This window comes from Halictus rubicundus, chromosome 1 (genome assembly GCF_050948215.1).
Source record: "Halictus rubicundus isolate RS-2024b chromosome 1, iyHalRubi1_principal, whole genome shotgun sequence".
In the NCBI taxonomy this organism is placed as follows: domain Eukaryota; kingdom Metazoa; phylum Arthropoda; class Insecta; order Hymenoptera; family Halictidae; genus Halictus; species Halictus rubicundus.
This window is the reverse complement of record NC_135149.1, coordinates 28772948-28799602: the sequence shown is the minus strand read 5'-3', so window position 1 is coordinate 28799602 and position 26655 is coordinate 28772948. Positions and strand designations below refer to the sequence as shown.

General features: G+C 38.8%; 2 protein-coding genes across 6 annotated transcripts; one reads left to right on the top strand and one right to left on the bottom strand.

Moving 5' to 3' along the window:
* Positions 1 to 745: 745 nt before the first annotated feature.
* On the bottom strand, positions 746 to 19473 carry LOC143360151 (uncharacterized). 5 transcript variants are annotated; one of them, XM_076798755.1, is made up of 3 exons: positions 19223 to 19473; positions 3817 to 4017; positions 746 to 2355 (listed from the first exon to the last, which is right to left on the bottom strand). In XM_076798755.1, exons 2-3 carry the CDS (start codon positions 3896 to 3898, stop codon positions 1808 to 1810), a joined length of 630 nt encoding a protein of 209 aa, XP_076654870.1. In that variant the 5' UTR covers positions 3899 to 4017; positions 19223 to 19473; the 3' UTR covers positions 746 to 1807. The 5 variants fall into 5 exon arrangements, with proteins under 5 accessions (XP_076654870.1, XP_076654894.1, XP_076654879.1 ...); XM_076798779.1 differs by having other exon boundaries at positions 3817 to 4014; XM_076798764.1 differs by lacking the exon at positions 19223 to 19473 and adding an exon at positions 10954 to 11150.
* Positions 2363 to 3809, top strand: LOC143360176 (uncharacterized). Its single transcript, XM_076798787.1, has 2 exons — positions 2363 to 2602; positions 2930 to 3809. Exon 2 carries the CDS (start codon positions 3088 to 3090, stop codon positions 3697 to 3699), a length of 612 nt encoding a protein of 203 aa, XP_076654902.1. The 5' UTR covers positions 2363 to 2602; positions 2930 to 3087; the 3' UTR covers positions 3700 to 3809.
* Positions 19474 to 26655: the final 7182 nt, after the last annotated feature.

Sequence of the window (26655 nt, the reverse complement as noted above, 5' to 3'; positions counted from 1 at the left end):
GTTGAAATTTGGCTCAGAGGGGTTTTTCTTGGTCAGCTTTCGAATGATTCATTAATTATTGAAAAACGTCTAAGGGCAGTTTTGACCATCTTATTCGGCTAGGCCCTTTAGAATAATCGTGGATCAGTTTTAAAAACTGAGGAAATTATTGGAACAAACAATCCTGCAGTCTAGAGAATTTGCTACAGCTTTGTGTGGACCTGCAGATGAATTTTCCAAATTTTTTGGAACTCTGCAAACAATCCTTTTCAAACTTGGTACATTCATGGATCAGTTCTAACAAATTTGTGGAATGCCACGAACGACTATGGCGTCTAATGAATTTCTTACAATGTTCGGTAGACATGTAGATCAATTTGAACAAATTTTTGAAGCTCTGCGGGCGGAGCGAATTTAGTGACTTTTGTCTAGAAATGCCTAGTGACCTTTTCCATCAGTTCTCCAAAGTTTTTTCAGCTCTACAGGTGCTCTAAACCTAATGGTTTTTTATAAAAATGCTTGCCGAACCTCTGAATCAGTTTTCCTCGCTGTTCTAATTCCGCGGATGCTTCAAATGCAATGATTTTTTAATAGCTTCAAGAACTCGTGGACCAATTCTCCCAAATTTCATTTTCTATCTCTGCAGACATTTAATTCCAATTTTTTAATTAGGTCGCAGACAGCTCTGACCTTCCGAAGGTCCGCCAGCCATAAATCACAATCGCTTATCTCTACATACTCGCAGAAAATTGATTACACCAAGAGCTCCGTTCTGTAATTCACGTATATTTAAAAAAAAAAGATGGTCGACGACATTACACATGTAGCCTTATCGTACTTAAGTAAGTGGGTCATCCAAGCGGTCATTAAAGATTACGCTTGGCTCCACTACATCACAGATTAGCCTAACTCATCCGTAGGACGCACCAAGTCTGTTTCACGAATGGCGGTCGAAAGGGATTCTGTGTTCCTCTGCGTGTATATATTCGTGTCTCTGTGTACGTGTGTCTTCGTGTATGTATACGTTGTTACGCGTACGCGCCGTTTACGCGTGTACGTGGGTGAGATGATACACATAGAGAATATGATCGTCTCCTCGCGTCTCGTATAATATCTACACAAATATTACAAATATAACATCGACTTCTTCATCTTCGATCCAGAAGCGTTCACAATCTTTCGCTCGTTTCCTATTATTATGTACAATAAAAAAAAAAAAAGAAAAACAAGTTTAAAACAAATTCTCAGTCTTCTGCTGCAGAGGATACGGTGAGCTCGCGACCTCGTTCAGACAAATCCCATTAAAAATCTTGCGATCCGTGTGCTCTCTTCCATGATTCGCGGAAGCGTCGCCAAATTATCGCTCGGAGCTACGTCCTCGCTTCTCCTTGTTTTACCAAGTAAAAAAATAAGAAGCCAAAGTTCACTGCTTTCCAGTGTGGACGTAGCTTAACACGCGGAACAGCCAACAAAAGCGTATTCCAGTCCCGTCCAAACGATCGGCACATCAATTCTCTCACTGTCCAACATTCGATTAGGATACAGCCTGACACGCTTCGCGACGTCGCGCGAACCTAACTATAGAGAACAAACGAAAAGAGGAACGAACGGTGGACCATATGTCGTCGCGTGCCCTAACTACGAAGCTGGTGTTACACCGATTTAAAAAAAAAAAAAAAGAAGAAACTATCGTCCGAGAGTGTCAAAGCGGTGATCTAATCACCAGGCGTCGTCGAGTAACATGGTCGACCTGGCGAACGTTCGGATGGATCTTTTACAGGGGATGAGCATGAAGGACCGCGACCTTATGGTACGTCTAAGAACGTTATCATTGCACTTTCTTCTTCTCGCGTCTGGCCGGTCGCGGCACGGTCTCGTGGAAGAAGATCTTGAGCGAGATACAGCCGAGGAAGAGCAGCGCTGAGGTCAGGAAGATGAAGCCCGGTGTGCACTTTCCTACTTTCATCAGGCCCATCAGGCCCATCAGGCCCACCAGTTGGAACAGAAGCAACAGCGGGGCCAGGTAGACCGCCAGGGTCAGGTACAACGGAATCTTGCGCTTCGGTAGAGGAGGGATCGAGAACTGGACCCTCGATGTTGAGTCTGGTTGTGGTTTTACAACTTCGAAGTCCTCCGAGGATTTGATCCCGCGGAGAAGACTGTATCGCAGCTGCTGGTACAAGCACAGCATCCTGGCTGTCACTACTTCCATCAGCTGACCGATGCACAAGTGCACTTTAAGCGCGATTGGGTGCGACTTCGAGTTCCCGAACGAGTAGAGAAGATACGGGAACAGGTTCAAGTTCTGGCAGCAGTGGCGGATCTTCTGCATCGAAGCGTGGCGGAACAGCATGGGAGGCCTGTTGTGGCTGCCGTCTGTGGATAGAAATTTCTATTTAGTCTGGGAACTTGGTGATTTCAGCATTTCCTGACCCGGAAGAATAATGCTCTTAATCTTGAGGCTTTCCAGTGTGAGCTCAGTGTATATTCTGCTAATGTTTTGCTATGATTGAAGCTAGCTTTATTGGGGCGTTGGGAGATACTAGTGTCAATCTCTGATGGACGAGTATGCTACTGTGTGGAGCTTGGAAGTTACCACAGGGCTAGTACAAAAATGTGGAAGGTAGTCCTATGTACCAAAACTACTATACCATGTCCCAAATCTGTAATAGCCTGTGTTTTATGCCTCAAATTGTTTCAAGTGTGCCCGTTTAACCAATGATGATCGAGTATGCTACTGTATGGAACTTGGAAGATGGCTCAGAGGTGGTACAGAAATATAGAAGGTAGACCTATGTTCCAAATTCTCTATGTCTAATTTTCTATGCCCTAAATTTTCATTTGTTTGCCTCAAATTGTTTCGAGTACGTCTTCTCTGACCAATGATGAACGAGTATGCTACTGTATGGAGCTTGGAAGTTACCACAGGGCCAGTACAAAAATGTGGAAGGTAGTCCTGTGTACCAAATCCCTACTATACCATGTCCCAAATCTTGAATAGCCTGTGTTCTATGTCCCAAATTGTTTCAAGTGTGCCCTTTTAACCAATGATGATCGAGTATGCTACTGTATGGAACTTGGAAGTTACCACAGAGGTGTTAAAACAATATGGAAGATAGACCTACATTCCAATTCTCTATATCTTATTTTCCATGTTCTAAATTTTCATTATTCTATGCCCTTTGTCTCAAATTGTTTCAAGTATGTCTTTTCCGACCAATAATGAAAGAGTATGCTACTGTGTGGAGCTTGGAAGTTGCCACAATGGCAGTACAAAAATATAGAAGGTCCTATCTTCCAAATGGGCTATGTCACAACTCTTCAATACCCTATGCCTTATCCCCTTTCTCTCAAATTGTTTCAAGTGTGCCTTTTCTATTCAATGATGTACGAATATGCTACTGTAAGGAACTTGGCAAGATGGCACAGGGATGGTACAAAAATATAAAATATGTTTCAAATTCTCAATACACTATGTCCCAAATCCTCGATATTCTATACGTCTCCAGTTGTCTTAGGAGTGTCTTCCATCCCCTGATGAACGAATATGCTACAGTATGGATCTTGGAAGATGGCACAGAGCCAGTAGAAAAATATGAAAAGTTGTCCCGCGTGTCCCAAATTCTAAATACCCTATGTCTTAAGTCTCAAATGGTTTTAAGCGTGCCTTTCCCGACCAATGATGGAGTATTCTACTGTATGCTACAAAGCAATTTGTAAAAGGTCGCGATTCGCACTCGAAAGCCTCCACATACTGGAAATTACTGGAAACTACTATCGAAACCGAAGGTTGCATCACGACGACCGGGTTATCAGTCGACCAGGACGAACTCCCACCTTTCAGCATGTTGGACACTCGATTCACGAGAGTCTCTTTCCCGACATCCTCTGCTTCCATTATTCCAGACACGTTCGACATCCTAATGGTTGACGGTGGTTTAATAGACTTCAGTTCAATGGAACTGATTGTTTATGGTGTTCCTGAGTTCTGGGCGGTGGTCTGGGTGGTCAGGGCGCGGTGGCTATTGGCGATTCCTTCTGGAAATAGATTTTATATGTTAGTTTGGTGTTTTGTAGCTCTTAGAGATTAGTGAGAGCAAAGATCTTGATCTGGATCTTTTTCCAATTATGAGAAGTCTAGGGGTACTTTTGGAGAAATCATTTTTTATTCCTATTGATATTGCATTCTGTACTTCTGTTTGTCATTTCTGGTAATAGTTCGTGCTAGAATTTCAATTTTAGAATTAGAATTTAAAAATTAGAATTAAATTTTTTTTCTTTGCTAAAGCATAGGCAACTCTTGGGTAATCTGGACCAACGTCTGGACAGTCCATGATTATTTTCGAGAGATAATTTTGTTCTTCGCTAAATACATAGTACTGCTATTCTTCCGTCACTTTGTATTAATATTATTATGATATTAAAATAATTTTTTATTCGTTATGTAAATCAAAATGAATGGTATCCGAGCTAGACCCAAGTCTATATTTTTTTTCTTCTTTACTAAATCCACGACTATTATTCTATTATTCACTTCTATCTACTACTAGTATTTCCAATTTATACTAAAATAATTGTTTCCTCCGTTGACTAAATCAAAACTTTTCTAGACAAATATCTTTTTTCTTGAACAAATCTATCACTATCGCAGCACTAAATCATTCTGTATATTACTATTGTATTTCTCATCTGTACCAGAATAATTGTCCATCTTTGTTAAATAAAGACTGACTCTAAAGTGCTCATTTTGGACAGACACTTCAGACACGTCCTTCACAAAATCCATTTTTCCTCGCTAAATATTTGATTACTATTCCACTATCTACTTCTATCTACTATTATCACTCCTATCTTTTATCAAAATAATTTTTCTTCGATTCTAAATCAAGGAAGGTTCTCAACCGATCTGTGAACTATTCCCTAACTACTCAAAAAACGTTCTAACCAGGAAAAGAACCATGTCCCAGACTCTTCAACTGTTAGGATCATACTCCTAGTATGTTCTACAATTAAACGAGGATTGACCGGCAGACCTACCTAGACATGTACGGAGTCATTGACGACCGCGTTCCGAGGATCACGAACGAACGTTTCGACCAGCACTGAACACAGATCTTCGATTTTCGCGTTGCCGAAGCGTCACAGCGAAAAAAAAAAACGAAGAAGAACAGTTCAGATAGCCCGGCGACCTGAGATTATTGCCTCGAACGGCAATTTCAGTCGAATCTCGCAAATCGACTTTCCTCGAAGCCTCAAAGCTTCAAGTTCCCAACTATCGATCACATCAACCAAAATCCCAATCGGACCCTAATCGAGAGACCCTCCTTATCATCCATCAACGATGAACAAAAACCGAGTCCCGGTTGGCAAGCTCTGCCAAATTGTCCGACGATCTGCACACACTCGCGGACCGATAATCCCGAAGGCTAAGCGGACTAAGAACTTAGGCTAACAGCCTAAGGGAACGTCGATCAATCGAGTCGAGAAGACGCGAACGACTAAAAGCTGCGAGCACGTTCCGCAACGACGGCAACTTTCTGACACACTGCTGGACCGGTCCGACCGATCGTAATATACTCGTACCCCCGCTTATGGTCGCGAATTACTATCATAGAGCGACCATGTGCTTGCTCCCGGTGGAGGAGGAAGAGATACGGAAGAGTGGGGGGAGAGGGGGATTTTTAACCGTTTGCCATTTTGTGCTTCCTCGCTTTCGTTACCATTTTTACGCATCGAGGGAACTTCGACCCTTCGTGCTGTTAGTAACTTTTGCCACTTTGTTCCTTCTGACTCGCATTTATGCGACCATTCTTGCGTTAAGAGCCAAGGGCAGTCACGTGACTTTTGCAGGGTCAGCAGGTCGGTAACTGCTGTATAATTTCCGTTCACAGCCTCCAGCCAGTGACTTAAGATCCGTCTTGGACTTAATCCGACGGGTCCTAAGTCTACGACTAAACTTGTCACAATTTTTGCTCTGTATTATCGATAATATGAATTCTTACGCCAGAAACGTGTTTCAAGTTTTTGGCTCTATTTCGCAGAGAATCAAGACAAAATATAGCTCAATTTGTATGCGGATATATTTTCCAGCGCGCGCCACTCTCGATTTCATCCAGAAAACTCATCCAATGGCGTAAAAATGCTTGGATTCCACGGCACGCGCATCGTCAATTTTTGGCCTACTTCTAACGCTTATGTTACCAAATATCCGCATAATCTCGTCAGCTCGTGACCAGCGCGCGCTAGATTGAACCTTCCTCTTTCGAACGAGCCCTTTCCCAGCGAAAAATATTCTCATACAAGGGCGAAAAGTTGAGGCGCGTGAAACCATTTTTCGCCCATTTTTGTCGGTAACGTGGTCGCTCTACCTTATCGCGAATCTACAGAGTCTTGGCTCTTACTGCGCAGAAATATTAGAGTAGCCTACAGATCTTTATGCAACTCGAACAAATTTCTGCACAGATTGCAGAAACAGGGGTTCAATAAAGATTGATCTGTTTAGACTGGAGATCTTTGTGAAAAACAAAATTTGTTTGCATCTATTGCGAAAAACTGGAGCCAAACACACTTTTATTTCTTCCTTTTGCTGATACGGAGCACTAAAACTGACTATTCTATATCACTTTATAAGAATAACGAGAAGCGCCTATCAAAATTTTTAGCAAATTTTTTTTTAATATTATAACCGAAGAAATAACATTGCTAAATAATTCCTCATGAATGCAGCTTTCAAATCTCAATAATCATACATTAAAAATAGAAGACTGTGTCTACACAAATTTTTTAAAATATTCACCCAAAGAAATAAATTTGTCGAATAATTCCTCATGAATGCAGCTTTAAAATCTCAATAATCATACATTAAAAATAGGAGATTGTGTCTATCCAAATTTCTAGCAAATTTTTGTTTAATATATTCCCAAAGAAATAGCTTTGCTAAATAATTCCTCATGAGTGCATCTTTACAGCCTCAATAATCATATATTAAAAATATAAGAATGTGTGTATCCAAATTTCTAGCAAATTGTTATTTAATATATTCCCAAAGAAATAGCTTCGCTAAGTAGTTCCTCATTAGTGCATCTTCACGGCCTCAATAATCATATATTAAAAATATAAGAATGTGTGTATCCAAATTTTTAGCAAATTTTTTTTTAAACATACCCAAAGAAATAACTTTGCTGAATAATTTCTCATGACTGCATCATTGCAGCCTCAATAATCATACATTAAAAATGGAAGAATGTATCTATCCAAATTTTTAGCAAATTTTAAATGGATCACTACAGCCTCAATAATTAATAATATCAGAATACGTTATTTTGACGCGTCCGGTGAACCTACTGTTAATGATCTGATAATCTGCGAACTAAACCACGAGCAGAATGATCTCGGCAACAAAAGATAGCTTTTTATGTGGATCCCTGGAACCAGCTTCCCAGGCCTCCACTTGTTCCACCGTCTTCAACAACTCGTATTCCCGAGACTCCCCGCTAAAAACGTGAAGCAGCTCTTCAACCATATTCGATCGATCGTCTTTTCTTAGGGCAGGTCAGCCAGCAATTAAAGCCGTTTAAGGGTACGCGAGTTTGTGGAAACGCCGATGAAAAAGAGGACTCTCGTTCGTGTCTAGGCTCTTCGACAGCTATCTCAATGATCGTCGAGTGCGCTACTTTATTTGGCGAAGCTTCTTTCCGATTTGTTGGTTCTCGTGAACTGTTGCTCGGCCAGATTCTGCAGTTTATAGAGCAGGAGACAAAGTGTGGGGAGGCAAGGAAATTTTTTTTCGACGATTGGTGTAGGTTCTTTCGGTTATTGGTGTTCATTGATTCTTGGGATCGAGGGGTTTCTAGAGCAAATGGTGGTTCTTAGAGCATGGAGGTGGACAAGGGGAAATTGTTTTCAATGGTCTTTTTGTTTACTGGTCTCAGGATTTGTGAGTTGATGTTTGATGGGGTTCCAGGGATGAGTTTATAGAGCAGACTTTTTAGTTTGGTAATGATCCAGTGAACGATAGAGCATTTAGAGCATGAACGTGTCTTTTAGAGCAAGATGAAATTGGACTTTGGTAGAGGCCGAGAACTTTTTATTTTTAGAGTGTGAGATTATAGAGCTGATCGATTTTATAGAGCACCAAATGGTAGTGATTTTAGATCATTGTAAAAATAGAGGAGGAGAGAATATCTGTTTTTTTTTCTTCTTTTTTTGAGCCTTAAGATGCTTCGGATTAGTAATCACTGTTGATTCTTCAGAATTGTGGGAATGATTGAATTTATAGAGCAGAAAATGGTAGTGATTTTAGAGCATTTTGAAAACGGAAAAGAGAAGAAGTCTATTTTTTTGGAACCTTAAGGTCCTATTATTCATTGATCATTTCTTGTGTTCTATTGTGAGATTGTGAGAACGATCTATAGAGCAGTGAGAATTATGGTAATTTTAGAGCAAAGTACTAATTTTGTCTGGAAGTAAATTTTAGGTTTGAGTTAATTTGTGAAGCTGGAGAGCAAGATAATGGTTTATATCTAAAATGGAGCCCGATTAGTCGATTGAAATGATTGCTCTAAAATTCAGACGATTAACATAGGCATTACAGAATGGACCTTTGACCCTCGGTTATACTAAGCGAATCTTCTCTCCGTCCTTCTCACAATGAAACCATCGACATGCTTTTATATTATTATTATGTATAAATATGTCGACGATTGCGTCATAATTGTGAAGTACAATTGACCTTCGTTTATTCTTAATGGATCTTACGTTTGTACGTCGTCTTAATGAAATCATCAACAAGCTCGTTTCTCAATAACAATTTTTATTTCTGCGTATGATTGCTCCATAATTGTAAAGAATCTTTGACCCTCCTTCATAATGCATGAGTCGCTCTATTTTTTTCCTTTTCGACATTATTGTCGTCAGTCGTTTCGTGTTTTAATAATAGTGATTGTTCGCGAGAGATTAAAACGAAAGAAACACAGATTATTTGACAAAACGATAACTCTAATATTTACACGGTCGTTACAAAACCTTTTACACTTTGCCCGTATTTATCGAAACTTTTTTCTTCCTATGCTGCATAAAAAGCCCGCATCTCGAAGAATGTTAAAAGTCATCGATAAACTCAACAAGTGAACAAAAAACTTCGCAAACAAAAAATTATTGTTTTCAAATTATTATCACAGCAAAAATTGTTGTTAACAATTTTTTATACAAAATGGCTATTGCATTAAATATTACAAGTGGTGGTCGAGGTTTGATGGACTGAAACATAAATCACCTGGTTTATTTATATTTATTTATAAACCAGTCACCTGTGTTTCTAGAAGAAAGGGAATACTAATCACGTGGGAATCAACTATAAATTATAAGATCCAGTATTATTAGATCCAGTCTAGCCAGGTATCATAAAAGGAGTAATTTATTGTTATTATTAATTACTCTCTAATACCTCGTCCCATTACGGTCACTATTACCATCAATTTGACATTGAGGGGTTATTGCAGTCAGTCCCCTTGAACCACTACGTACTTGCAAAATATTCGCAGTATTACGAACGATAAAAATCATTTAAAAACAATGAAATAAGATTTAATTTTCGCACACATTTAACAAAAATAGAAATTCAATGCTTTATTCCATCCTCGATCACTATTACAAGATCAAACCAATAAATTGTGATTAACTGTATACATTATTCTAAAAGATTTCCTGATCACAGAATTTCTTCTCAAATTCAATTACCTCGCGACTCGATAAAAAATGCACTCGGGATAATCAACACCGCCGAATTTCCAAGTATCATTTCATAAACAAAAATTCCGAGCATTCGGCGGCGCAAACCACAACACGAAATCCGTGTCATTGTGATCGAAAACAAACGAGCGCCGAGCCAAAGTCTCAAAAAACAAAATCGGCGCGCCTAAAGGACAAAGTTCGCCGTGGCGTCGCACTCGCGTTAATCAACCACGTACGTATCACGTCCGCGAACGAACATGGTCATCGTTAACTCGTCATTAATCCTGGAACGACACCATCAAATTTTATGGACTCGTTTACCATACTCGATCCAAGCTAATTCAAGCTTTCCAAAGAATGTCAACAGGAGAAAACATTGTTTATACAGCTGGCACGACGGACACAATGAAACAACCCTTAATTCAATTTATTACAAAAAAAATAAAAACAGTTAAATGGTAAAAACATTTAACACTATGCTTACGGTTCTAGAATTCGTAATTCACAATTCTCGAAATTGTGAAGACCCAACAAACTTATTTCTTTCATTTTCTTTCAGATTATTCAACATTTCTTTGGGTACATATTGCAAAAGAAATGGCTAAAAATTTGGATAGACACATTTTCGTTATTTTTATAAAATAACGCATAATAGGCATATTCAGTGCCCGGTAAACCTAGTGTTAAAGAATCGAAAAACAGTGTTGTATTATTTCCAACTTGTTCACATAGTTAAGAAAGGAATTAAATGCTCCTGTAGTTTAAAATGAATGCAGACAATTTTTATTTTGCATGGATTATAACCGTGAAAAGAATTGGCATGGTCCACGGGCTTTTAAAAATCATGGATCAATCGCTGGAAGGTAATGTGTAAAATTGTTTCAATTTTTGTACTCCTTTGAATTGCAGGGACCCATTTTTCCCATAAATACATAGACCCAGCAACCAGCAATAAATCCTGACTGAAAAGAAATTCTCAGAGTCGAAGCATCGATTTTAGAGGTCACCCCGAGTCTCGCAGCGTGTTACCACCGCACCAAAATAAATCCGCAGGCGCGGATCATCAAAGCCTAGCTCGCGTAAACACAATGATAGCTCCCTCAAGCCTGATCGTGCGCGTCGGTCAATTGCGGGGAACGGAAGCGTCGCCGTCGCCGTCCCCATCGGTTGGTCGACGGGATCAATTATTGAGTAGGGTCATGGCAAATTGCCTGAACCGTCGAACGTTATGCGTTGACTCACCTGGTCTTTATTTATGCGGGCGAAACACTGTCGGCCATGCGACTTCTTCCCGGAGCCGTTGCGAACTGCAACTCCTGCCGAGACCTTAACTATACTTCTTGTAGAGGTTGAAGACGATGGGGAACTCGCGAAATATGCCCATCCTTCGGTGCCAGGTGGAGTGTTGGGGTGGGGGATTTTGCACGATTTTTTCAGAGAGATCGAAAATGTTTTTCGAGAGACCCGTGCGGAAGACTGCGAATTGACAGCAACCTGCCGCGATCGAACGCAAACAACGACTGAGGCCGGCGCCGCGGCGCTCCTAGCAGTCCGAGTGGCGACCTCGCAGCTGCACGTACGAACCTAACCGCGTTCAGGCGAGTCCATTGGTCCCGGAACGGCCGACACAGTCCATTGGTCGGAGAACCACGGCTTCATGGGTAGCCGGGCCAATTGCTGTCAAGGTATGGGGAACCATGAGCTGTCTCGTGGACGGTTCAGTCGGTGGAAAAAAGGGCAGAACGAACGAGGGAACAGTCACGTAGGTCGGCACGAGGGCAATGCGTGATCTTTCGCAACGGTTTCGGCCCTTCGCCGGTGACCTAATTCCGACAGATGCTGCGGAGATGCGGCTGATGGGGAGGTATTGATGCGGCCTTGAATCTGGGGCGATGTTGGGGTGGACGGTTGCTTCCGGTCGAAGTTTCATTTTTCTGGTGAACAAATATTTGCACGCTGGTTTTAAATTGAGGAAGATTCGAATTTTGGTGGCGGTGGTTTTGGATTTTTTGGTGGATGGTTTGTGTCGATTTGGGTTCTGTAGTGTGCGCTGTTGCTAGGGCTAGGGTTTGTTAGTGAGACTGCGTTTTTCAGTTTTGCAGAAATTTGTAGACTTTGGGTGCGTAATTAGATCGACCAGTTTGTTTTCCTTAAGAGCCACCGCTTTATAATACTATGTTTTTACCTTGGTATACAATTTTTTATTTTTATGTGCTGCTTTCTGGGTTTTACATACAATGAATTTTCGATATATGTCAACAACACGGGTCTTGCCAGCGTCGTGTATCGTCCACGGTATTGGGGATAATTCCGCGACGTTTATCGTCCAGGCCTTGGCGACATATATAGAGAAATCACTGTAGTGCGCGTTAATTTGAATCGCACGAATTCTTTGTGGTAAAGTTTTGTTGGAAACTAGCGTTTGATCAGGCCATTTTGTTCCTCCCAAACTAGAATTACTTTATACACAAAGCAACAACAAAAACAAGAACAAAATTGCTTTCGAACAGATCATAAACAATTCTCAACCATTTAGACTGCGGATTTTAAAATACTTTTATTAAGAAAAATTGTGTGATTTAAAGTGATGAGAAGATTAAAGGGATTTAAAAATATCACTTGCACCTTATTAATAATATCAAAGAGAAGCTTCTGCATGGCGGATGTTTCTCGCAGTTGCTGCAGGCAATCTTTATCTTGCATAGAGATCGCCAATCTAGCGATCATCAATTTCAAAAGGACTATTAGCAAAATTGCCAGTGACTGAAGCGATAACTGCCAGCGTGTCAGCCTGTTCGTGTCAAAGGAGTCATCGTGGTTGTTGACTAAATTCGCAGGAAAAACAACGTTCAAGTTGAACTTGCCAAACATTTCCAAAACTTAATTCGACGACCTACAATTCGCAACAGCCGCGAAACAATGGAAGAATGCTTCTTTCCAAAGAACAATAATCGGGTTGACGATCCGTCACCGTCGAGAAACGTGCAGCGAATTCGACACCGGAACAGTACACGTGATAGCAGGCGTCGGATTCGGAGGGTAGCGCTGCGGTTAGGCACGCGTTCCTTCGCTCGAGGGCAACGCTGTCGACGGCAGCCGGCGGAATTCTAATCGCAGAGAAGCGAGCATGTGCGTCCGAGATCGATCCAAGGTTCGGCGACAGAATTTGTCGGCAAAATATTGCAATTAAGCGAACCGATCGACGCGCGACCTTGGCCAGCGTCACACTGCGCGTCATTGCTGTCATTCGCGAGTTTCTCGTTGTCGGCGACAATCGTTGCGAACCGCTCTCTCGTCCAGCACCTCCACTTTTCTTTGGGGAACGTGACTCACGAGGCTTATCACTGTTTCGTCGAAGTGGGTCGTTTTGATAACACAAAGCCCGCGGACAAGGAAGACTACGTAGATTCGCGATAAGGTAGAGCGACCACGTTACCGACAGAAATAGGTGAAACATGGTTTCACGTGCCTCAAAGTTGCATTCATGAGGAATTATTTAGCAATGTTATTTCTTTGGGTATATATTAAAAAAAAATTTGCTAAAAATTTGGATAGACACATTCTTGTATTTTTAATATACGATTATTGAGATCGTAAAGATGCATTCATGAGGAATTATTCGACAAACTTATTTCTTTGGTTAAATATTTTAAAAAATTTGGGTAGACACAGTCTTCTATTTTTAATGTATGATTATTGAGATTTCAAAGCTGCATTCATGAGGAATTATTTAGCGAAGTTATTTCTTTGGGTATAATATTAAAAAAAAGTATGCTAAAAATTTGGATACACACATTCTTATATTTTTAATATATGATTATTGATGCTGTAAAGATGCACTCATGAGGAATTATTTAGCAAAGCTATTTCTTTGGGAATATATTAAACAAAAATTTGCTAGAAATTTGGATACACACATTCTTATATTTTTAATATATGATTATTGAGGCTGTAAAGATGCACTCATGAGGAATTATTTAGCAAAGCTATTTCTTTGGGAATATATTAAACAAAAATTTGCTAGAAATTTGGATAGACACAATCTTCTATTTTTAATGTATGATTATTGAGATTTTAAAGCTTCATTCATGAGGAATTATTCGACAAATTTATTTCTTTGGGTGAATCTTTTAAAAAATTTGTGTAGACACAGTCTTCTATTTTTAATGTATGATTATTGAGATTTGAAAGCTGCATTCATGAGGAATTATTTAGCAAAGTTAATTCTTCGGTTATTAAAAAAAAATTTGCTAAAAATTTGGATAGGCGCATTCTCGTTATTCTTATAAAGTGATATAAAATAGTCAGTTTTAGTGCTCCGTATCAGCAAAAGGAAGAAATAAAAGTGTGTTTGGCTCCTGTTTTTCGCAATAGATGCAAACAAATTCTGTTTTTCACAAAGATCTCCAGTCTAAACGGATCAATCTTTATTCAACCCCTGTTTCTGCAATCTGTGCAGAAATTTGTTGGAGTGGCATAAAGATCTGTAGGCTACTCTAATATTTCTGCGCAGTAAGAGCCAAGACTCTGTAGATTCGCGATAAGGTAGAGCGACCACGTTACCGACAAAAATGGGCGAAAAATGATTTCACGCGCGCCAACTTTTCGCCCTTATATGAGAATATTTTTCGCTGGGAAAGGGCTCGTTCGAAAGAGGAAGGTTCAATCTAGCTCGCGCTGGTCACGAGCTGACGAGATTATGCGGATATTTGGTAATATAAGCGTTGGAAGTAGGCCAAAAATTGACGATGCGCGTGCCGTGGGATCCAAGCATTTTTACGCCATTGGATGAGTTTTCTGGATGAAATCGAGAGTAGCGCGCGCTGGAAAATATCTCCAGCTACAAATCGAGCTGTATTTTGTCTAGATTCTCTGCGAAATAAAGCCGAGAACTTGAAGCACGTTTCTGGCGTCAAAATTCATAATATCGATAATACAGAGCAAACAATGTGACAAGTTTAGTCACGGACTTGGTGTTTAAATCAGTGGCTGATGGCTGTGAATGAAAATTATACAACAGCTACCGACCTGCTGACTCTCTAAAAGTCACGTGATCGTGTGAGTCACTCGAAATCTCGCGAATATAGAATTGGAAATATAACGAGTATGATGGAGGTGGATCCTAGAGTCGCGTGGGAGTTAGTGTTCCTAATGGCGCCGGTCAGCGACCCTGCATGCTAGATTTGTATTTTTGGAATTTGGGGAATAGGTTGGGCACTTTGAAAATACATTATTTTATCTTGTAGTCGAGTTATCGACATTTAAATCGGCAGAAATGGATCTCTCTTCAATTCTATAAAAATTCTTTTATGAAAACAAAAATGTAGACTCTATTAAATAAAAGAATTTTCGTTCAACGACGATTTAAAAAACGAAAATTATGCAATTGCAAGATACATAAAGCGGACTAAAAAAATTTACAGAAGACAAATTTTTAAAAATATATTTATAAGAATAAAAATTTGATTAAGGGGGTCCACGGGGTACTTATAATTTGGACAGCCATCCTATGGAAAAATCTGAGTCATATAATTAGCTGCGAAATGAAATAAAACAGTGTAGAAATTGTACCGAATTCTCTAAAAACAAGTATGAAAAGTCATCCAGTTCGCCAGGTCACGTGCAATCTATTTCTCAACGACCTGTCGCGCGAAGTATATCGATCCGGCTGTCGAAATATATCCAGACGAAATACCCGCTGATCTATTAATAGACCCGTCGATCATAGACGTAGATCGACAGAAGAATGGCGTGTGGATCGATTCCGCGCCGCGGTTGTAATCGATCGAGGGCCTCGTGGCTGGGATCTCGAGTGCGTGGAAACATATTATGCAACGATTCATTGATCCCTGACGTAATCCGCGATCGAGAACCAGCGGACAGAAACGAAACGGCCCGGGCGAAAAGGGTGCCATTTAAAGTCTGCTACGCTGCACCGTTGGATCTATGCGCGATCCAGCACGTTCTCCACGCGACCAGCGCGTGATCGAGCGGTGTGAACGGCCGGAAAACTTGTGAAACCGGCAATCTACCAATTTCCTGCGGAGACATCGCGATGGACGTTGGTCCAGACGATGATTAGCGGTTCCGCTGATACCTCGCGGCTTGTCTTATCGACAGTATTTTTTTCCTCGGCGTAGGCGAGCCAACTTTGACGTCAATAGCCTCCACGACGATCGAGTAATTTGCAAAACGATGAACCATTCGTTTTTCCGTCTTTTTCTTTCGAAGCAATTGATCTCCGATGTGTCTGTACCGTTTCGTGTATCTGTGCCTTAATGATGCGTTACCGACGGGTGATTTAATTAGATCGTTATGGCACGAGAGCCGCCGGAGAATTCGATTGCAGGCTTCGCGGGTACTTCGTTACACGCGATCCGTCATTTCGGAGATAATTGTTTCACTTTGATGACTCGTGCCAGGTGAGAAGAATTGGAGATCGATTTCGACGAAAGCTTGCTATGGGGTTGAATGATTATTATCACATTGTTGATCGGCAATTTTACGCAGGAGCTATCTCATGTCACCAGTTGTTACCTCGTAATTGAATATGGAAGTGAAACAACCTAAATTAACTTTAATAAACTCTATTTGTACGTAATGCATTGAAATGAAACTTTAGACATATCTTTTATATAAATTTTTATATCCCTTTTTGGTATGATATTAAATACAACAACAATTTAAGCGAAATGCAATAACAAAATTAAGTTCAACAACGTTTGGACATGAAAACACGAGTTTACTCGTGACCGGTCAACAATGTATTGTTAATTGTGCAATTTTTAGGTGTGCACCAGAGTTACCGGGGAAGAATTTTGTAGTGTATTTCAGAATTTCAATTTCTGTTGAATTGAATTTTGGGAATTGTGGTAGTCCTGTTGAGGGATTTGTTCATTAATAATTTTAACTGCACATATTTTATTTTTTGAGGGTTTTTGTTCTTTAAGCTCAATATTTGTCTGGTATTTCTTGATCGAAGCGAACAAGCATTTCATTGTATTTGTTATCTTTATACGTAAATGTTGGTTTAGCATTGCAATTTTGAAGTGGGAGCAATTAGTAAGTGCAGAAAATACATTTTCAATATTTCTGATTATTTTTGTTCACTCTATCAATCTTGAAGCGGAGGAGAGTCATTTTATTGTATTTGTTATTTTTTATTCTGAATATTGGGTAAGTACTGCAATTTTTCCATAAACAGTACGAACTGTACTCTATTATACACATTTCACATTGCTCATTTGTCGATTATTTAAATCTGGAAGCATTTTTCAGCAATTTTTCAGTAAATTTTTCAGTAACCAGAACATTTTCCATATTTGTGATTGTTTTTGTTCAACATTTCAATCTTGAAGAGAAGGAGAGTTATTTTACTTTGAGAGGGTGTTTGTTATTTTTTATTTTGAACATTGGTTAAGTACTGCAATTTTTCAGTAACCAGAACATTTTCCATGTTTCTGATTGTTTTTGTTCAACATTTCAATCTTGAAGAGAAGGAGAGTTATTTTACTTTGAGAGGGTGTTTGTTATTTTTTATTTTGAACATTGGTTAAGTACTGCAATTTTTCCATAAACAAAACGACCTGTACTCTATTTTACACATTTCACATTGCTCACATGTGGATTATTTAAATCTTGAAGCAAAGAATAGTCATTTTCTGAAATTTATTATTTTTTACTATGAACATTTCTTAAGTACTGCAATTTTTCAGTAACCAGAACGACCTGTACTCTATTTTACACATTTCAGATTACTCATGTGTTGATTATTTAAATCTGGATGCAAAGAATACTCCTTTTATTGTATTTATTATTTTTTACTGTGAACATTTAAGTACTGCAATTAAGTACCGTAATTAAGTACTGCAATTTTTCAGTAACCAGAACGACCTGTACTCCGTTCTACACATTGCACACTGTTCATGCGTCGATTATTTAAATCTTGTCGCAAAGAATAGTGATGAACGTCAACATTAGTCAAGTATAGCAATTTTTCCAGTAAACAGGAAGCACCGTGTCACAACAATGCGTTCCGAACATTTTAGAATGTTTATTTGCCGATTGTTTCAATTCCGACGCGCAGAAAAATGCAAGAAGCCTATCGCATGTTATTTTCCCGGGTTTATTCGCGTGTTGTTCGGCGCGAGCCAAATCAACCGTCACGTTAACGTATTTAACTTGTAGGACTTCTGCGGGCACTATTATGTTTGCTCGTGTCTCATCAAGGCGAGAAACTCCGGCTCTGTTTGTGTTATGGAGTCGCGACGCCATCCGCCAAAGGCGAACACACAATCCGAGTTGCCGCGGGGCGAAATTAAATACGTGCTTTCCTGAATTTGCAAGCCATGCGCATTCTCATAAATGAATAATGGAAACGAAAAACTACAGGTGCATGCCGATCGATGCATCTCTATTAATTTTAATTCACATTGGACGTTCAGGTTTCGATTCTTATCATTCTTTCATTTTTATTATTTGCTATTGAAATTTGTTGAAAGATTTAAAAATCGCATACGTAGACACATAATTTGTATCAGATTATTTTTTTGTTATAGGGATAGTTTACTCAGAGGGGTAATTGAGCACTTTTAAATGAGGAATGACGAGTCGAGAAAATTTGGAAAACTGTGTATCATAGCTTGACGAGGACGAGGTTTTTAATTAATTATTTAATTAATTGTTAAGATTGAAAATTGAAGTGGTTGGATATTTTATCATTTGTAAATATTGTTTACCTTCAATTTGAACCATCCATCATTTATTTGAAACTGTTTTTGTGAAAGTTAATGGGTTCCTTAAATGCATTAATATTTACAGTTCGCATATGACCTGGAATAAATTCTGGTTGCGTATACGAAGGGTGGAGAAGGGTTAATCTTCGAGGGATGACGTCACCCTCAAAATGACCTACAGAAAAATTTCTTAACACTTCTACAGATAGTAGTATAGGAAATAATGTCTACGAGGGCTGCTTTCACCCTCAAAATGGCCTACAGAAAAATTGCATACCACTTCTATAAATAATAATATAAAAGATAATGTCTATAATTACTGTGTACTAAGACGAAACTATTATTTAAAAAATTCAGTGCTCCAAGAATCTCCTAAACAAGCCCTTAAAAAAATTCTGATTCACCCCTCCAAGAAAGCTGTGACCAAGCAATACAATCTGAACTATATTAAACCATGAAATCATTCTCCCCTAAACTAAGCCGAACGACATCACCTACTAATCCTAGCCCCAGCATTTCCTCTGCAATCTCCTTCGCCCCATCATCTCTCAATTAATTCACATTTTCCTCTCGGCAAGGCTCCATTGTCCGCAACAACTGCGCTCGAAGTCAACTGTCCTCTTACCACACGAGACCCTACATTCTCTAACAATCATTCTGCTCCGTGGTCCGCACTAAAGACTCCATTATCATCGTCATGGAATCATCCACCGCTACGACTCTACGATCAAGCACAATATCCTGCGGCCGCTCGAAACAAAAGAAAATCACTGTACCTTCGAGATTGCGAGCGGAGGAGGATCGAAGCTCGTCGAGCGGTGCCAGAACAAGATCTCAGCGGTGAGTTTCTAGATCCTTGCTTCCGGGATCCTGTCCCGTTCTCGGTCGGACGTTGACTGAACGTGGATCGTCCGCCTGATTCGTGTCGCGTGCGAATATGCTTCACTATAGTCAGGCTAGCTAATTGGAACGCGCACGCCGCACCGTCTGCCAGAGCTGGACTGTCAGCGATAGGTCCGCACGAAGACTAAACAAGAGGATCGTCAAGCACGATAATGATACCGGGACGCGGCAAGATAGCGCAGCCATAATTGCCCACCCGGCTGTTACGCGAAACAGCCTCGAGGTCTTACTCGTAGCGGTCACTTTCCTCCGAAATCCCGCCTTCGACTGTTTAGGCCCTCTTGCGTAACCATAAGCAACGCCGAAACTCGGCGACCTTGAACGATGACGGTGAACCGTGACACCATGTAGAGATCACCGGGACGGTGGTGTGGGATTTAGGATGTTTGATGCAGAATCATTTGGCCCACTTTTTATTGGGTTGTGTTTCTGTGTGTTTGAAGCGGTTTGGGTTGGTTTGAGGATTGGAGTTTGGACCTTTGTGAGAGGATTTAGGTGTCCTTTTGGTGCACAGGATTTTTCAATTTCCCTTGAGAGAAGCTGCATGAAGATGGTTGGGTTTGAAGAGGTTGAGTTTGGAGAGGTTTGAGTTGATTTGAGGGGTGTGAGAAGTTTTAGGTGTCGTTTTGGTACAGAGGATTTTTCGATTTGCCTTGAGAGAGGATGTATGAAGATGGTTGGGTTTGAAGATGTTGAGTTTGGAGAGGTTTGAGGTGATTTGAGGGGTCTGAGAGGTTTCAGGTGTCTTTTTGGTGTAAAGGATTATTCAATTTGCCTTGAGAGAAGCTGCGTGACGATGTCTGAAGGCTGAAGGCGACGTTGATGGCTTGAAGAGGTTGAGTTTGGAGAGGTTTGAGTTGATTTGAGGGGTGTGAGAAGTTTTAGGTGTCGTTTTGGTACAGAGGATTTTTCGATTTGCCTTGAGAGAGGATGTATGAAGATGGTTGGGTTTGAAGATGTTGAGTTTGGAGAGGTTTGAGGTGATTTGAGGGGTCTGAGAGGTTTCAGGTGTCTTTTTGGTGTAAAGGATTATTCAATTTGCCTTGAGAGAAGCTGCGTGACGATGTCTGAAGGCTGAAGGCGACGTTGATGGCTTGAAGAGGTTGAGTTTGGAGTGGTTTGAGGTGATTTGAAGGGTGTGAGAGGTTATAGGTGTCTTTTTGGTGCAGTGAATCTTTCCATTTCCTTTGAGAAGAGCTGCATGACGATGTTTGGGCTTAAAGAGGTTGAGTTTGGAGGGGTTTGAGGTAATTTGAGGGGTGTGTGTGGTTTTAGGTTTCTTTTTGGTACAGAGGATTTTTCGATTTGCCTTAAGAGAAGCTGCGTGACGATGTCTGAAGGCTGAAGGCGATGTCGATGGCTTGATGAGGTTGAGTTTGGAGAGGTTTGAAGTGATTTAAGTGGTGTAGAGGTTCCAGGTGTCTTTTTGATACAGAGGATTGTTCGATTTCCCTTAGGAGAAGCTGCATGGCTATGTTTGGCCTCGAAGAGGTTGTGTTTGAAATGGTTTGAGTTGATTTGAGGGGTGTCAGAGGTTTGTCTCTCTTCTTTAAACACCGAATTTTTCGATTTCCCTTGAGAGAAACTGCATGATGATGTCTGACCTTGAAGAGGCTGAGTTTGAGCCGGTTGAGCCGTATAGCTTGCGTTAGGTATTTTAATAATTTTGTTGTCCTCTGGTTCGTTAAGATTTTAACGATTGCTTTTGTACTTGAAGTGGTTGCACCTTGATATATATGAATCAAGAGAAATTGTTACCCATTTATTCGTTGCAACAGATTTTTTAAACGTTTCCGAATGGCTTGGTTTGTTACTGAAAAGATTGAGCTGGTTGTTAATTTGTAGATAATTTTTGGCAATAATTTTTCTCTTAGGTTTCTCAGCAATTCTATTCGATCTTGAAGAGACTGGACCTTGATATATAAAAATCAACAGGAATTACTACTGATTTATTTATTGTAATAGATTCTTGAAGCGCTTCTGGACATTTAGATTCGATCGGAATGAGGTCGAGCTGGACATTTTGTAAATATTTTTTCTGTTGCGTTACCGACCGATTGCATTTGATCTACAAGACTTTGGACTTCGATATACGCAATCTTAGTAGAATTTCTAGTCATGTAATTAATGCAACAAATTTTTAAGGCGTTGTAGACTTAATCTTTCATAAATTGCAGAGCTGGGCAGAAATGTGTAAACAACCGTTGATTAGTCTCTATACGATATCAGACTAAAATGAATTTAAAATACAAATTTTAACGAGTCTTTGGGAATTTGCGCAGCAATAAAATCACATGAACACAGTCACATAAAATTTCGTTCGTTTGTCTTTCTTTTTATGCACTATTGTCTTTGAAGAACTCGACCCCGCGCAGCGTATGCAAACTATGCAAATGTTATATTCGGCGTCCTATGGTAATTCAGTGCCCTCGTACTATGTTAATATCGACTCTCGATTCTTTTATTCTTTTTTTTTGCGTTTCAAAATGTGAATAAAAATCTAAAAAATCCGAAAAGGACACAATCTTTTGAGCATTTGTGAAAATTAATAGATAAAAAAAAAATATTGCGATATTTGTGAGAAGCAAAGTTGTTCTTCAAAAAATATAGAAATATTTATTATTAAGTCTTTATAGTAGCATTAAATTATCCAGTACGCAGTAACGACAGATTACAAATTAATTCGTGAAGACATTAAATGATTGCATACATAGTATCACAAATTATCTTGTGTATTAAAATTACGTAAACTTAATTTATATCTACTGGTAAGCTATTTAGAGTAACTATTTCTTGGAATAGTGAACTTCGGTTCACATGATCATTGCAAGTATTGGATCATCGGTTAAATGCACGATCAGTGTTATCCTAGTCACGAAATGCTTTGACAGCAAATTTTTTCGATAACCTGTTAAAATCACGAAGTTTTGTCACCGCTGATGATGACCTGCGTTGAAATTCATAGGCCAAGCGATTACGGTTTTTCTGCGAATTCTGATAAATCACGTTAAGCTGATAAGCTCGTTTATTTGTGTTTCCTCTCGACTGCGACATCCTGCTCATTTTTGTGTGCTGCGGGAAATATTTTTCCTCTAGATAACATTTGTAAATTCCTATTAAGAGAACCGGTGTGACAAGGGATCAATGTGCTTTCAACATTCTTTGATTAAAGAAATTAAAATCTAATGAACAGGTGAGCGACTGTAGCAAGTACTGCGCAGATACCGAGGAAATAAGTTCTTCTGGAAGGTACGATCGCTTCAATTGACCAGCCAAGCTCTATAAAGTAATTGATAGGTAACGTGGGAGTTGTGCGGATGCTTATGGCCGCGTCCGTGCAAGGCTATTGTCTTTATTAGGGGAATTGAGTAGCCAATTTTATTTATTGACCAGGAAAATTTGTAGGAAAAGTGTAATTGTTGCAATCAGGCTTTCTGATGTACAGAGTGTTTCTTTTATCTGAAAACGGAAATATCTCGTGACGCGCTGAAATTACGAAAAAAATTTGTTTACATTGTTGTTGTCATTACACGATAGCATTTTCCGAGACGAATTTAACGACATATCACATTGTGTTATTTACTGTTACAAAATATTAAATATTATATTAAAAATTTGTAACTTCTTAAGTTGGCAATGGTAGTAAATGGTATAAATTTCAGTGGAAAGTTTCGTGATTTTCATTAAAAATTGAAGTTCAAAGATTGTCGAGTACATAAAGATTAATGCAATAATTTTTGTCTTCAGTAGGAGAGACGAGGAACCAATTTTATTTATTGATCAGGAAATTTTGTAGATAACATGTTATTATTGCGATCAAGCTTCTGATAATAAAATTGAAGTTGAAAGTTTTCCATTTGTAACTTCTTAAGTTGTCAATGGTATAAAATTTTCAGTGGAAAGTTTCGTGATTTTCATTAAAAATTGAAGTTCAAAGATTGTCGAGTACATAAAGATTAATGCAATAATTTTTGTCTTCAGTAGGAGAGACGAGGAACCAATTTTATTTATTGATCAGGAAATTTTGTAGATAACATGTTATTATTGCAATCAAGCTTCTGATAATAAAATTGAAGTTGAAAGTTTTCCATTTGTAACTTCTTAAGTTGTCAATGGTATAAAATTTTCAGTGGAAAGTTTCGTGATTTTCATTAAAAATTGAAGTTCAAAGATTGTCGAGTACATAAAGATTAATGCAATAATTTTTGTCTTCAGTAGGAGAGAGGAGGAACCAATTTTATTTATTGATCAGGAAATTTTGTAGATAACATGTTATTATTGCGATCAAGCTTCTGATAATAAAATTGAAGTTGAAAGTTTTCCATTTGTAACTTCTTAAGTTGTCAATGGTATAAAATTTTCAGTGGAAAGTTTCGTGATTTTCATTAAAAATTGAAGTTCAAAGATTGTCGAGTACATAAAGATTAATGCAATAATTTTTGTCTTCAGTAGGAGAGACGAGGAACCAATTTTATTTATTGATCAGGAAATTTTGTAGATAACATGTTATTATTGCAACCAAGCTTCTGATAATAAAATTGAAGTTGAAAGTTTTCCAATCGAATTAGTATCGAAGTTGAAAGATTGTAGAAGACATAAAGATTAATGAAACATGTGCTGTCTTCATGAAGAGCGCTAAATAGCCAATTTTATTCACTGACCAGAAAATTTGCAGATAAAACGCAATTATTGTAATCGAGGTTTTTTTGATAGCAGAGTTCAAATTTCGGTCATCAAATTAAAAATGAAGTTTAAATATTGTAGAAGTCAATTAAAGTATTCTTGATATATTTATTTCGAAGACAAGAACCAGACACGCTGGTGACTTCTTGTTTTTAAAAATGAAGTGATTCGCATGCTTCTTGCGTCATTTTTTTTTGACACGTGTTGGACCGATTATACACAAAACGATGTCTGCTCTCGAGGAAGAATGTTATCGTGTGTTTAATTAATTGCGTTCCAGCCATTTCCCACTTGTATCTGACTTGTTCCCGCTCTTCTTTTAATAAAATTAAGCGAGTAAAATTAACACTGAAACACGCGCTGGAATATTTTCAATTAAATAATACAATAGCTTGGAATCAGTATAATCTTGCATACATTTCTCATATATTTACATACTTCCTATTAGCAATCGAGTTCGACGAATCGAATCGAAATCAAACTACCATAATTTCAATTCAAATTCTATCCATCAGAACTAGATCATAATCTGTCTGATCTCATTATTATGCGACAGTATTATCCAAACACATTTGTGAATCACTCTACGTCAATCTCATAAATGATTCATCGATTAAGCGATCACTGTTAAGCAATTAAAATTTATTCACGTATATTCTTCCGACTTACTATGAGGTGCAATAATTTGTAATAGCAAATTGAATCAGGCTTTATTCTACGTTACAAACTAGAGCCAAAATAAAAATTTTTTCGTTGCGCAATATTTTCAATAAATTGAAAATAATTATTAACTGGTACTTAAAACGTACATCAAAAGTGACTGTCGCGTCTCGCTTTATAAAAATAAAAACCAGACTCAAATTGTTTCAATTTCACGTGATTTCGACTAGAACGTGTGCTCGGATAATACGAATATAAATTTGCGTCTTTAATAAATATATTAGGGTACCCATAAGTAATCAATTATTTCCAAAGAATTTGTTCTGCCTTTAAACACGTATTCTTTTACAGTTTTCGGTAAAGCAGTCTGTGTTCAAAATATTCTACAAAGTATAATTTTTTACAACCCTGTAATAAAATGGCGGCGTCCGTACCTTGCGAGGATCATATTCGTCATTGCATACTTTTTCATTTTCATGCAGGATCATGCTCTGATCTTTTCAGATCTCTGGAGCATTACTTAAGAAATAAAACATTCTGTAGAAGATGCAAGGAGGCACCTTGAGTCATATTTTACTTAACCCTGGATTTCTATAAGAGGGGGATTGTAAATTTGCAGGAAAGATGGCAAACTATATAATGATGGAGATTATATAATAAATTAAGAAATGAAAACTAGAATTTACTACAAAGTTTATTTTATACTTCGAAATAATTGATTACTTATGGGTCCCCCTAATAAAATTGAAATCAGTGGCAGGGTTCGGCGCGACATTTTCTACCGTATTAACCCTTTGCACTCGAGTGGTGACTTTGAAGCACCACTAGAAATTGTTGTGGCATTATTTCAAAGAAATTACAAAAAATATTACAAAATATTTGTTACATTACAAGATTTGTATTTAACAGATCACTAAACATTTCAATATTATATGCAGAAATCGGATCAGTTTCGTATGAATAAAATGAAAATATTCTAAGACGGAAGAAAAATTTAGTTTTAGAATGAAAACAGCGCCGAGTGCAAAGGGTTAAGTTTCGCTCGTGTCTGGCCGCACAGGTGCATAAAATTCGCCATTTAGGTATGAATCGCGGGGCCCACACGTTACTCTAGCTTCTCGCATTCATGCGTCCGATTTCTGTTAATCGTTTTAGCGATAAATCCGCAGCCGGACGCCGTTTCTTTCACCTCTCCTCTCGCGTTTCAGCCGCAGAGGGAAACGTCTATTCTCGTATGCAGAAATTTTCCTCGGCTCTCTTGTTCCACACATCCGCGAACAGGTCGACGAACGCGAGCGAGCACACGTCTCTGTGCCGCAGACGATTTTTTTTACAATCGTTTGTCGCCCCGCCTGTTCCGTGGGATCTCGGTTTTGCGGTCGCGTGCACTTGTTTCGAAACCAGACGACGCGACGTGCCTGTTATCAAATCGATGGAACGGCTTCCAGAGATAACGCGACTCAACTTCGCAGTTCTAACGATTCCCCATTGTTTTTATCGTGATTTGCAATTAATTGTCGATCATTCGGTGGTCACTCTGACACGATGCACGGAGACGGTGGTGCGAGAACGACGTTACTTTAATTTTCATGATTGATTAATTGCAATTTTAATTTAATTTAATTTTATCATTTATTAACCCTTTGCAGTCACCCTTTGAAGCTATTTTAACTCCAAAACGAAACATTTCTTCCGACCTAGAATATTTCCCTTCTATAGATTTTTTTTCATGTTATACATACGAAAATGGTGCAATTTACTCGTACGATACTGAAGTTTTTAGTAATTTATTGAATACAAACAAATTTAATAATATATTTTGAATAATGATACAACAATTTTTAGTGGCGCCTTGCAGTCGTCATTCGAGTGCCAAGGGGTAATTGTTGACAATATTTAGCGTTTGTTTGAAATATTGGAATGGGGCAATTATACATGATATAATAATTTTTTTAATTTTTTA